A 13,895-nucleotide genomic window follows, 5' to 3' on the forward strand; every position below is an offset into this window, starting at 1 on the left:
TAAAGTCAAGTTCAACTGGTCAAAACCCTGAACATTCTTAGAACAATTTAAAAGGAAAATAAATTGCAACAATGTATGCTTGCTGGGATAGGCTCCCGCTTCCAGCAACGCTGCCCTGGACAACTAGGTTAAGAAAATGGATGTATATATATATGCATGTATATATACACATTCAAAGCTGTGTGTAACAGGAAGCAAAAAGAAAATACTATTTACATGGCATATTCTGTTGTAAATAATCTTTCAAACATTTACCATCTGGTCTCCATGCCATTCATGAGAATTTTTTTTATACCCAAATATCATGATATAAAAATACGTATTGTCATGCACACACATTATGGGAGTATGTCAGAGGCTCTGAAAACAAGGTAAAAAGCAGGAGGGGTTTTGGCGGGTTCTGTCAAATTCATGCTTATTATTTTTTTTAAAAGCCAAAGCATACATAGTCTTTTGCTATTACCATTTTTAGATCATAAATGATTCATGCATGCTTTTTGAGTGCAATGATGGGACTGATCAGGTGCGAGTTTTAATTGCTCCACTTATTATCATGTTATAAGAGGAGACAAAATGAAGGCATGATGAATCGCTTTTTAATACCGTGTCCTATACAGACACAGAAAAGGAACTGAGGCTTTGCATTCATACTCCGATTACGCAATTATCAGTTAGGGTTATGCAAAGTTTGCAGTTGCGAGGAAGACGTTACATGGACTGTGCATATAGGACTGTGTGTGCTGGCAGTACAACAGCTATAGCAACTTAAGAAAAAGTCGAGACAAGCTTCAAGCGAACTGGCTTTGTGGCTTGCCTACCCTGATGATGAAATGAGCAGCTGCAATTTTCGAGGTCAGGTCAGATCAGGTTGGGAAGCATGTACTGGTACAGCATGTTGCCAGACCCACCACACAACGAAACCACCCAGGATCCTGGTTTGCAACCCCCCCCATGTAGACATGCGGTCCAGTCCCACCATGCAAACTGGATCAAAGTCAAGGAAGCAGGCCACTTGAGCGTGGTGCCTTAACAAATGTTCCCTCACAATTCAGGTAATGTGCCATATTCAGGATTTTGTAAGCAACCACTCATTCTACACGAAGTTGAATAAGCAGTACCCAAGGATTCTCCGAAGTACTGAAGGACTTCAGTCTTCGTCTCAGATCACTGAACAGCATCCATGTCTCACAACCATATTGCAAAATAGGAAGCACCAAGACTCTAAAGACTTGGACCTTCATCCTAATGCAGAGATATTGGGCGCACCACACATCCCTTTCCAGAGACCTCATGACCCCAACCCACAGTCCCAATCCATCCAAGAGTCACCAGTAACATGAATGTCGCTGCTGAGGTCTGTAAACCTCTTGATGTGGTCAACATTCTCTCCAGAGACAGACACACTGGTGATGGCTATGCCCAAGAGGTCATTAAAGGCCTGAAACTCGCAAGTCCTGACACTCAGACTCCTCACTCAGACTCTCAGGAGCCCCAATCAGAGCCTACATTGACTCCACTAAGATCACAGCATCGCCTGCAAAGTCAAGGTCAGTGAATCCTTCTTCGCCAACAAATGCCCCATAGCCACTGGACCCCCCCCCCCTGCCCAACACTAGGGCCCTTTGGAATCAGTCTAATTTTTCATTAAATTTCTTTTTCTTTTTCTGCTTTTCACCTTTTTATTTTTCATTGATTCGGGTTTTGTTGTTTTTTTTTTCTTTATTGTAAGTAGCAACAGCTACAACAAAACAAATAACGAAATGGCACTTTACATTCCTTTTAATGAAACAGCACACTAGCACAACTTTTGCAGTTCCATTCATCAGGTAGGGACCTAGATCCTCCATGATGCTGTATGCTGCTAAAATGTCACTAAGATTCAGCTGGTTGTTGTGAAGGGACTGAAGAACTGCCTGCGAAAAGGTGGAAAAGTTGCAGCTCTCCATAATGAGAACATCTGCCAAAAAGTGCTGGGGCCTCATGTATAACGCCGTGCGTAGAACTCACACTATAACATGGTGTAAGCACAAAAGCGGGAATGTGCGTACGCACAGAAAAATCCAGATGCAGGAATCTGTGCGTACGCATACTTTCACGTTCTTCCACTACACAAATCCCGATCAGCATGAAAAGTAACGCACGTGCACGCGCCTGCTGTCCCGCCCCAACTCCTCCCAGAATTATCCCTCTTTGAATATGCAAATCGATATAAACAGCCTTCTGTGAAAAGACAATGGGAAACGCACAGGGGAAAATATAAGAATTTCAGCGAATACCAAGTGGAGGCAAATGAAAAACGTACTATTTGTTGGTTTAAACAGTGGTATAATCAACAAAAGAAAGTTGATTGAGTGACACAATGTCGGAGAAACTCGAAAGCTCAAGTTCACAAAGTCGCACAGTGCCCAAAACAAAAAAGAAGTCACATATCAAAGTTGGCGTGAAAAGGGACTCGTAGCGGACTGTCTGAGTGTCATATGAAAGCTTATTAGGGTACAGAGAAAAAAAATAGGCACACAGTGGGGGGAAAAAAGCACGAAATGTCAACTTTAATCTCAAAATTTCCACTTAAATCACGTAGTTTATTTTGTCATTAAAGTAGAACATCATAATCTTAAAATCGTTTATTTTACTAGTTTCTCAAGTAGCACGTTAAATGCTTTGTTCTGTATTTGATCTTCTATGTGCTCTGTGTGTGTGAATAACTATGTTCTTTCTCTTTCTCTGACAGGACACAGAATCCATTGCATTCGTGATATTACAGCTCTCTGAATAATTAAAATACTGAGATGCATACGTGATATCTTTTTCATGATGATAGGAATGAAAGCATGTTATTAAACATGGGAACACGGTGGCGCAGTGATTGTTCATATCTCACGCAAGAGGCTTGCTGCACCATGTGCGACCTTCGATGAAATAATTTATTATAGAAGTACTGTCTCTTTCAAACGTACTAACCTCCAATTCCTGTCCTTACTTTTCTTTCTCCAAATACCCAATCGGCACACAATCAGCTCTGTAATAGACGTTAAGCCATCCTGTAAGCTTAGAACGCCGATTCTTCAAAACTTTTAAGGAACATTGAAATATCTTCGTAGTACATGTTTAATTATTCTATCCATCTATCCTTCCAGTGTCGCGTCAGCACCAGCAATAATACAGCGCAAGGCAGGAGCTATCCGTGAACTAGCTAGCGCTGCGGTACCGTGTCCTCACATGTTTAATTATTAACAATGCAGATTATTTAAATGAAGTTAAAGTTTTATCTGTATATTATAAGCAACATATTTTGCTGCATTTCATCTTAAAAATGATATCGTTATCATACACGCTTTATAAAGTGGCGCAGGTTGTGCAATATTATAACTGTAGTGCAAGTTTACAGTGAGGTAATTGTACTTATAAGTACAAACAGTTTTACAAGGAGCACTTGATTGAGTGCGTTTATAGTTCTTGGGATGAAACTGTTTCTGAAACGCGAGGTCCGTACAGGAAAGGCTTTGATGCATTTTGCTGTGGCTGAGGTAGTGTGTGCTTGAAACTGTACACCGATAATTCTCTTTCCGATCAGCTGCTGCTGTGATTCCCCACTCAGATACAGTGATATAAATACTTTGAGTGGTGCAGTCAGAGTAATATGGAAAAAGATGATCCGCTGTGGCAACCCTTAACGGGAGCAGCTGAAAGAAGAACAAGATGCAGTGAGCGTAATAATGCTAAAGCAGTTATGGTATTTGGAATACTATATTATATTGTTACAGGTTAATTACAATCAGATGCATTACACTAATAAACAATATGCAGTTAATTTCAGTGTATTTATAAAGCCGTGTCAGGAATGTGGGTCTAAGAAAGAAAGGGTAACTAAACAGGAACAGTAGCACTGCTTTGACCCTGGGCGCCGCCAGTCTGCAAAACCAAGCGGAGAAATTGCGTACGCCAGTTTTATACATCGCAATTTGAGCGTGGAAACGTTCGTACGCACCATTTATACATGAGGCCCCTCGTCTCCAGAACCTGTAATTATGCAAATTACTTCTAATTATTCTTAAACCTTAAATATTTACAGATTGAAAACGTGCACCATTACATCTGTAGCTTCATCTACTGCATATCTTAAAATAGTTTGCTTTTGCTTTGTAATTAATTAATTAATCTAAAAGACGTTAAATTGAGGAATTAAACAGAAAAAAAAGAAAGAGACCTGCTTTTAAGGGCTCGTTGCATCTGAGAAGAAGACTGCACTTCTGCCCAGGCTTATCAGTGCCAAGTTTATAACGGAAGAGTCAAATGTGGACCTTGCGTGCCTCATCACCACAAGGCAAAACATTTATTAAATCCAAAAACGTTAATTTTTAAAAGGCAACCGGTTAACAACCAGTGCCGTTCACTAATAATTTTTTCTACAGGAAAGACTGTTAATATGGTTAAATATAATTTCATGTACAGTTAGAACTGCCTACATAAAAGAATTACCACACAGCCAACTTTTAATCACCTATCAATACTTTGAGAACTTTGTGCTCTTGGTGGTTTTATCAACTACAACATAAATTTTATTGCCATGAATCTTTCGAAAAACAGTGTTCATATATTGTTCAAAGACACAGGGCAAATGAGTTTGATGGAGACTGCGCTCATTTTTTGGCAGCGCACCTCCCTATTTACAATGCTTAATAAAGAAAGGACGCATCTTCATTTTTTCGAGCAGTATGTCTGACTCGCCAAAGTATCTTTTCATGTCCAGTCAATGGTATCCTGGCAAAACTTGCAGAAAAGTTGTTGTCCAGATTTGTAAAAGTTGCTGGGATATTGTTGTGCCCTCAATTTTGCAGTTAAGCTCTTGTTTCTTATTTTTTTATGTAGTTAGAAATACTGAAGCGAGCAGTATCAAATACCCTGTCTCGTCATGCTAGCTAATTTTAACTTAATGAGAAAACATACAGTAAACACGCACACAAACAGAGGCACAACTGAATTCCTATGAAGAAATGCGTTCGATTGAAAAACAACAAACTAGAAAATAGTATCTGAATGATAAAACAATTGAATAATCTGTAGTTCTATTTATTGGAAAGTTTTGTAACAGTTACCCCTTCACTCTCTAAATTCCACACATTTCCATTTTTAAATCTAAAAATCAATTTTATGCGTTAATTCTGTGATTCTGTTCGTGTTTTCCGCATCGCAGAAATCATAGGAGCCTTCAACACACAGCCCATGCAAGCACTGAACATAGTAGGAGCAAGAACATTCTCCTGACGAACCACCGATTCAACTGGGAAAAAATGCAGAGGTCCTGTCTTCAATCTACATAGCACTCACAGTACCAGTGTACAGGCCAGCCATGATATACTGCAAAGTCTCAAGATGTCCCAGAGGGCAGCTTGATCAACCGAGTCGAACGCTTTACAAAAATCGACAAAGGCTGCAAAGACACGCTGCCAATATTCGCATTCCATAAGAACTCTCAGTGCCAGGATGCAGTCGATGGTAGATTTCTTAAGTGTAAAACCAGACTGCTCCAGTTGGTGATAGATGAGCATGTGATCTCGGATTCTATTGAGGAAGGACCTTACCCAGCAGAGAGAGTAGTGTTATCCCCCTATAGTTGCCACAATCTATGCAATCACCCTTCCCCTGTCTAGACAGGGATGACAAGTCCCATTTTCCAGTCAGTTGGGATGAGGCCAATCTCCCAAATGGAAGCAAAGATTGCTTGCAATGTCTGGAGGACAGCCTTACCACCAGCCTGTCCTCCTGGTCATCGGACGTTATTTTATTCTTTGTTGCTTAGTATTACCTAATCTTATTTTTATATTTTTAACAACCTTTTCTTTCTTTATCTTGTAAATCACTTTGAGCTACATCATTCATATGAAAACGTGCTATATAAATCAATGTTGTTGTTGTTGTTCACCCCCGACACCACAGTTCCCTGCAGCCTTCCCTACCCTCGGTTGGTTCACCACCTGTGCAATCTCAGCGAGATTGGGTGGATCACAGCTAATTGGAGGACCAGCCTCAAGAAACGTTGACAAAAGATGTCCAATGTCCTAGCCGGAGGATCAGCTTTTAAACAGCTGCTCAACACAGCCAGCCTAGCGGATCACAACTGTAGTGTCATCTATAAGGACAGTTTCATCATCCACAATCACTGCGACTCTCCAAGGAACAGATTCAGATGTGATTCCTCTTTAAGCAGAATGTGGGTCACTAGATCATAGATGGTGTGTTTCTTGCTCACAGATTCCTCTAAAAAACGCCTCCTTATCTGCCCTCAGAGCCCTCACAGCCGCACGTAGCTGTACACTGTGACTCCTCTCAATCTTATCCAGGGTTCCCTGCAAGATCAAACACCTCCTTCTGGGAACACCACCAACACAACCTTCAGCAACCTTCATGGTCTTGTCACGGAAGGTTCATAGCACTGAATAAATTTGATTTTGGCATTAAGCATAACGCATTGCAATTATGCTAGTAAGCAGGCCAAGCAAAACAACATACTTTATTATTAAACACAGACTTGTGTCATTTGTTTGGTTTTTCAAGCCAAGTTAATGTCTATTCATATAATCCCCAAAATGGGACAAACGTAGTGAAAGCACATATTTGTAAGGTATGTTGGTGAATGCAGTCTACTAGTCAAACTGCAGGTCCAGTTAATATTTTACATCTGACTAATACACAGACTAAGCAAGAACAATGTCTGATCAGTCGTGTAAGATACTCTGAAGAAAGTGTTTTACAGAAGTTTTGAAATAATGGGTTGATGTAAAGCTGACAAGTTTGACTTAACTCGGGAAATTAAAGCTTGGATGAATATACAAAAAATATATAATAAAAAGGAGGGCTAGATTTAAAAAAATAGAGTTCTAGGATTTTGTGACATATGAAAATTGAATCAGTTTGACTCATCAGTTACTCTTCAGTTTGTTTTTAAACCAGCTAATGATGCAAATATAAATTTTACAATTGCAAATGTTACAAACCTAACAAAGTGGTTCTCTGACAAAACAGATTTTAAAATCTTATTGTTACAAAACAGCTTAAAACAGTGTTTAAATTAAAATCTCCTGAATTATCTTGGAGTACAACTGTGCAGATATAATAATGCTTGAAATTATCAGTTATTGAAGAGAAAATGTAAAAGAAATTTGTAATGTGCCCATGGTTATATAAATTATACAGTCTATATTGATATCATTCTTTATAATCTCTATGCTGAAATCCCTTCAAGATTATTAAGCTTCCCCTATTTGTTATTACACGGGGACAATCCCTATGTCCATCACACATTAAAATTCAAGCCATGCATTGCCAAAAATTAGTTTACCTAAATGATTAGTTGGGTAATTTCCTGATGAGTATTCCAGTATTTTAAAGTGGTTATCAATGCTATAGCAGTGTGACAATTCTTGGCAGGCAGTGTGGGTAGTGGTTAAAGTTTTGGACATCAATCCCGAGGTTGTGCATTCAAATCCTGCAACTGACAATAAGTGACCAATGTCAGGTCATTTTACCTGTCTGTGCAATCACTTGTATCTGAAATGTTGCTAAGTTACCTTGGATAAAAGGTATCAGCCACGTTTATTATATATACACACATATATATTATTTGTAATATTATATATATTATATATATACACACACACACACACACCCAGCTGGGACACCTGGATGGAGATCTATACCTCCCCTGGGCCACAAGGGGGCAATTGCCCTGGATAGCAAGGGGACCATGGGGAAGTAGCAGGGAGGCTCAAACCATGGTGGACCATGGCTATTGCCAGGGGGCGCCCCAAGCCTCATGAAGCCCGGGAGATCTACACTTCCGCCTCACCTGGGAAGGTGGAGGAAGAACCTTCCAGCAATGCCTGGAGTGCTTCCGGGTGCTCATGCGGCACTACCACCACATCAGGAAGTGCCGCAGGAAGAACATCAGCGAGAACCTGGAGCACGTCTGGGTGACTATAAAGAGGGCCGCCTTCCTACAGTCAGAGAGCGAGAGTCGGGAGCTGGAGGTGGACGACACTCCAGCACAGGAAGAAGAAAGGCGACCCAAGGACATTGGAGAGGCCCGTGGTTGGTGTTGTTTGGTGCTGGAAGCACTGTGTGTGTGCGGGGACTTTTAGTGAATAAATGTGTGTTTTATACTTACACTGGTCTGTCTGATGGTATTTGGACCAGTTCTCACAATATATTTTATTTTTATATAAAAAAATATACTGTATTACATAAGAATGCACAATATTGTTCACTTTAATAAATCAAGTACCATTAAATTACATTTGTATTGGTATTGAATACTAAAGTTCTGGTATCGTGACATACCTAATTAGAAGTAATCTAACTTATGGAAAAGGTGTTATAAAGTCTTGGAATGAAACTGCCGTCTGGCATAGTAGTGCCTGTGGTGTGAGACTCCCCCATATCTGCCACAGCAATAATGAATTTCCAATGCCTCTAATACACACGATTCCGGGAACAATACGAACATGTATGTCATTAATTTACTGGTATGTGCTCATTCACACCTACTAGGGCAAACAAGTAATTTCCAAGGTCACAAACAGTCAAACAAGGAAATCTCATTCCAGTTAATGGAGCAGTGATCCCGAGACCCATCAGTTAGTCAATTAAAACCTAAAACTAAACACACACCTCAGGGCCATAGCCCTCTCAAACCAGTAATTTAGCCTGTCTTCTTTGTATATTTATGCGTTCTGTCATATACTGTATGAAGGTGTGTGTTTATAGTGTATGTACATGTATGTGTGTTCACATGCATACACACTATACACTCACACTTACACATTATCATTTGCACATCTCCTTTATAATTTTATTATTCTGCAACGTTGTTTGAAGTTTTCTTTTAAACTTATGCTATTTATGTTATTTGTATGTGATGTTATGCTCCATTACAGGCAGCTCAAAATCACAGAGATGAACATTTGGGAATTAAACAAAATCAGTACTATGGCGCGGTTTAACAAAAAACAATACATTCAATTCAAAGCAACAAGGATCTGCTGGCATAAGCTGTTATATTTTTTATGAGTCTCAAGATCTCCTTAATGGTTTGTTTCCAGCAGATGAACATTGTACACTAGCCCTTTAAAACACGGTTTCACAGTCACTGGTGGAAAACAGAATTTGTAAAGCAGACAGTGCATGGAAAACCTTAGTGAAAGAAGGCTTAAACAAGAGAGTAGCTCCTTTGCTTCACATTCTGCTCAGACCATTTTCAAATAGCTACCCTTAAGACTCATGGAAAGTACTTTCTGACTAAAGGCAGGACTCTTGACCAGTTAATGAGGGGGACAGTCATGTTTTCAATTCAAACAGGTTTTTCATTTATACAATAAGTGTCCTGATAAATCAGGAAGTAACTATTTAACAATTTTTAACCATGTTCTTGTATGTTTTGAGCATATGACTACAAAGAACCTGGGGAAAGTAACATCCATCCATTTTCCAACCCGCTGAATCCCAAAACAGGGTGCAAGGCAGGGAACCAATCCTGGGCAGGGCGCCAACCCACCGCAGAACACACACATACACACCAAGCACACACTAGGGCCAATTTAGAATCGCCAATCGACCTAACCTGCATGTCTTTGGACTGTGGGAGGAAACCCACGCAGACACGGGGAGAACATGCAAACTCCACGCAGGGAGGACCCGGGAAGCAAACCCAGGTCTCCTTACTGTGAGGCAGCATCGCTACCACTGTGCCACCCGGAAAGTAACATAAAAAAATATTTTTGGATGGAGTATTCCTTTAACCCTATCTGACCAAGTGTATCTGGCACAGCTGCCATGTTCTCCTTGTTCTTCTTTTAAAATAAGAATAATAATTTTGTATCTGTTTGCTGTGTCAGGGCACTTTGATACTCACAAAGTAGCACAGAATCCGCATTTTATAGTGACATACCGTATTTGTGTATGTGTCATGTCACCATGAAGAAAACTCTACTACAAAGTATAGCCCACTTCCCCTCCAGTAAAGGATTAATTTATAGATCCATTCTGTTATTCTAGATTTATTTACTATACACCAGCAGTAGATATCAAGACATTTCACTTTTTTTTTTTTTTTTTTTTTGTAAAAAGAATCTCTGAAATCACTGCCACTATTTGCTTGGAAGGGTGAGCCAAAATGAAGTACCACATTTCTCAAGGTCATTGGTCGAGGTAGAGGCAGAGCCAGCCGAGTGGGCTGAGGCAGGATCCTTTGATAGGTGATCCCTTGTAGTTTTCAGTCGGCAACATGCCTTGGTCTGGTGCGCACAGTGCTTTCACTATCGAAGCGTTCTTCATAAACAACAAATCCATCATCACTACGCAACATGCCTTCCGAACGCACTTCAGCTTCCCTCCTAAAGGTGAAGTCCCAAATCAGAAAACAGTTCCAGTTCTCTAGTGGGTGGCTAAATATAGACAGACGGGTACAACATTGGACAGAAAATCTCCAGGCCATCCTCAGACTGTATGAACGCCTGAAAACATCCAAGCTGTAAGGGCATCAATTCTGCAGTCTCCTAGATGTTCACCCCACTTCTGCCTTAGGCTCCTCTTTGAGGAGGATTTTGCATGAGGACCTGAATTTCCTGGTAGTGCAGGAACTCACTGAAAGAGACGGGGGGAGCCATAGAGAGTCGTGCGCAATCATTCTGCAAACTGTTCATCGAGATACCATCGTCATGTGACCATTTGAATGGTTGCGTAAACAAGCAAAACTTTTGCTATTGGGCTGAAACCAACCCTTGCAAACTTCATCAGAGCCATTGCAGAACTTGGTATTGTAGGCCCTTTTGGGGGGGGGGGGGGGGGGGGGGCGGGGGGGTGAGCAACAGTCACCATCATTTCAGAACATTACATTGAAATGCTAGACAACTTTCTGTAGCCCCAACTGGAAGACATTTATGTGGTGGATGTCTGGTTTCAACAGGATGGAGCAACAGCTCATACGGCGCGGAGATCCATGCAAGTGTTGCGGGAGATGTTTCCTGGGAAGCTGATCTCCCTGCACGGCGATGTTGGGTGGCCTTCGTGTTCGCCTGATCTGTTCTGTGCAATTCCTTCTTGTGGAGTTATCTCCAGTCAGAGGTATGCACACATAGACCTCAAAACCCTGAAGCTCTCAATGACGCTATTCGCCACTATTCCCCTTGAAATGGCTGAATGAGTCATGCAAGCGTTCAGAAATTGTCTCAAAGAGTATCGCTAATGACAGCCGCCACCTTGAAGACATCATTTTTAAAACCTAGGAAAAAAAATCTATTTTGTATACCCTTTCTTGTGTCAATGAAATTCATTTTATCGTGCAGTGTTTTTGTAGAAAAAACGTTTGAAATGTGGCACTTCTTTTTGGCTCACCCTGTACTTTTATTACCAGCTTTATTTTTTTGTAAATAGATTGAATTGTTTTTATATATATTTTATATAATATATAAACCCAAATTTTACAAAAAAAAAAAAGGAGACATGTATTCAGCAGGCCCCCTGCAGCAATGGTACATGTTGGTATGACTGACAAATCTTGAAGAGGCCTTTGTATGTTGATTAATGATGGCCAAACAAGCAATAGAATGGTCTGATTTTTAACCATTGTGATGGACGGCTGGCATTTTAGTCTGGCCAGGATGTCCCTACACAGAAAGAAGGAGGAAGAGCAGGCTTTTCAGGGCACTGCATCCCCCGGGACGCTAGGTGGCAGCTCCCCTGCACGGCAACGGTTCCTCGGATTCCCTCAAAGCATCCTGGGACGTGGAGTCCGTTTCCTCAGCCCTGTTGGGTGCCGCCAGGTGGAGCTCACAAAACCCCTAGGGACTCCTACTATTACGACAACCCAGAAGTACTTTGGAGTCACGAGGACAGAAGCCCGCAGTACTTCTGGGCTACTTGAAGGACGATGTGGCGGGTCATGGACTATTTAAAGGACTGGTCAAAATCCAGCAGGGACAGCCGGAGTTGGGAGGTTTGGTGACTAAGCGGCTGGGAGTGGAGGATTGATTTATTGTATTGATTATTGTATTATTATCGGTAAATTGTGGAGTGTGCGGTGCTTTGTGCACTTTATTTGAAGAGAATTATTAAAGAATTTTACTTGGTGCTTTTAAACGTGTGTCCTGGACGTCTGTCTGGTGGGTTTCACGGGGCAACAGCGCCTCTAGCGTCCACACCATCCAGATAAAAAAAAAGGAACCTGCAAAGCATGCCGGTGTCAATATTATGAGTTCAGGCAATATGAAACACCTTCCAAAGTAGAAGTTAGATGGAGAATTGTTTTCTGCACTGGCCACAGTTACAAAAGCATTCTTAAATATGCCTCCAGTATCAAACCGCAACAATTAGTCACTCTAAGCCAAAATTACATTAATTTCCTAACATGCCTTCTCTGGAATGCAGATTAAAAATGGTTTATTTCAATTAAGCAGGAAAAAAAAAAAAAGTGTTTTCAGTTTATCAGGTGTATTCATTTTACTTTTGATTAGGTAAAATGTTTACCTAAGAATTTTTTCTACTTATAGTGCACTTCACTCCAGAAGTTGACTCTGGCGTCTTACTAATTTAATGAAGAAATACTTTTTAGATTTTACTATGAAGAGGATAACTCAATTTCTTTTCAAACTTTAGAATATGCACAATTTAACACAAAGTCAAATTGATTAATTAAATACGCAAATACTTGACTGGTACAGGAATCCTCCCATTCCAGAATTATACATTTAAATCAGCTTAACTGAAATTACAGTGTTTGAAATTTACTTCAAAATACCTGGTTTGAGTGGAGGGAATGCAAGTCGAGGGTCTTCTGGGGGATGTGCTCTCCTTTTTTTTCTCCATCTTCTGGCAGGATAGCTATAGATCTGTCCTGGTGCCATTCCTATAAGGATATCATAAAGCAGAAGTAGTAAATTATTAAATATGGCTGTGTAATACATTAAAAAAGGGTGCTTCATTATCCAATACAGACCTGGGCCTCTGTGTCTCTTTTCCATCCAAATATAGCAGTTACTCTGAGCAACGCCCGTTTGTGAGTCAAGAAAAGGCATCCTAACACTCCTTTCGGCACAAAGTCGTGCATTGTAATTATGACACTGCTCCATTGCATCTTTGTAATACTGTTCTCCAAGCCTATAAACAATAAAAATATATGTGTTAACTAATACATCCCTAGAACATTTACAATAATTTTAAAGCCAGTTTGATAAAAAAAAAAGACAACAAATGGAAAGATAACTACAATCATGGCCTTTATTTCTATGGAATACTGCTTAAAAATAAATTGAACAAAAGGAAAAAATTATATATACTGCAAAAATTATTTTAACCCCATGTGACCCGACAATGTTTTCACCCTTTTTATGAAATCATTTTCTAGGGCATTTTACATGTAGATGCACTCTCACCCATGAGCAAATGCTGAGATTTTCTAAATTCCTATTGTCAGTTTATGTATCTTATCACCACATCAACAGATGTCATAAATCAGTGTAATTTTTCATTGTTTTACATTTTGTGGTTTGCTATCTTTAGATGTAAACATTACTGTAATGTCAATGTATTTTCTTATATAATACCCTACCTTGGCTGTTTGTGAGTCTGTCCAGGATTTTAAAATCACCTGTTGCTTGCAAGCCATTTGACCTATTCACCTGAAATTTGGTAGACATATACTACATCACGTCTACTATCCGCTTTCGTGGGTGATGATTGACCTCCAGGGTTATTCCTCTTTTTATTTTATTGCATATTCAACTCTTGGCAGCAGGCAACAGTGTGGCACATGCGTACGGGCGCCGTTCTCTACCGTACCACCTTTACCATCACTTCCCCTACCTCATATCTTAAATCATTTTTGAGGCAGATTAAAGACTTAA

General features: G+C 40.2%; 1 protein-coding gene across 2 annotated transcripts in view; it reads right to left on the reverse strand.

Moving 5' to 3' along the window:
- LOC114652092 (zinc finger protein ubi-d4) overlaps positions 1-13,895 on the reverse strand; it is a 71,508-nt gene that overhangs the window by 53,527 nt on the left and 4,086 nt on the right. For both annotated transcript variants that reach the window (XM_028802294.2, XM_028802284.2), the window contains exons 2-3: positions 12,989-13,149; positions 12,791-12,898 (exon numbers count right to left, since the gene is read on the reverse strand). In XM_028802294.2, coding sequence (XP_028658127.1) covers positions 12,791-12,898; positions 12,989-13,149 — 269 coding nt within the window. The remainder of the gene's footprint in view (positions 1-12,790; positions 12,899-12,988; positions 13,150-13,895) is intronic.

This window comes from Erpetoichthys calabaricus, chromosome 1 (assembly GCF_900747795.2).
Source record: "Erpetoichthys calabaricus chromosome 1, fErpCal1.3, whole genome shotgun sequence".
Lineage (NCBI taxonomy): Eukaryota > Metazoa > Chordata > Cladistia > Polypteriformes > Polypteridae > Erpetoichthys > Erpetoichthys calabaricus.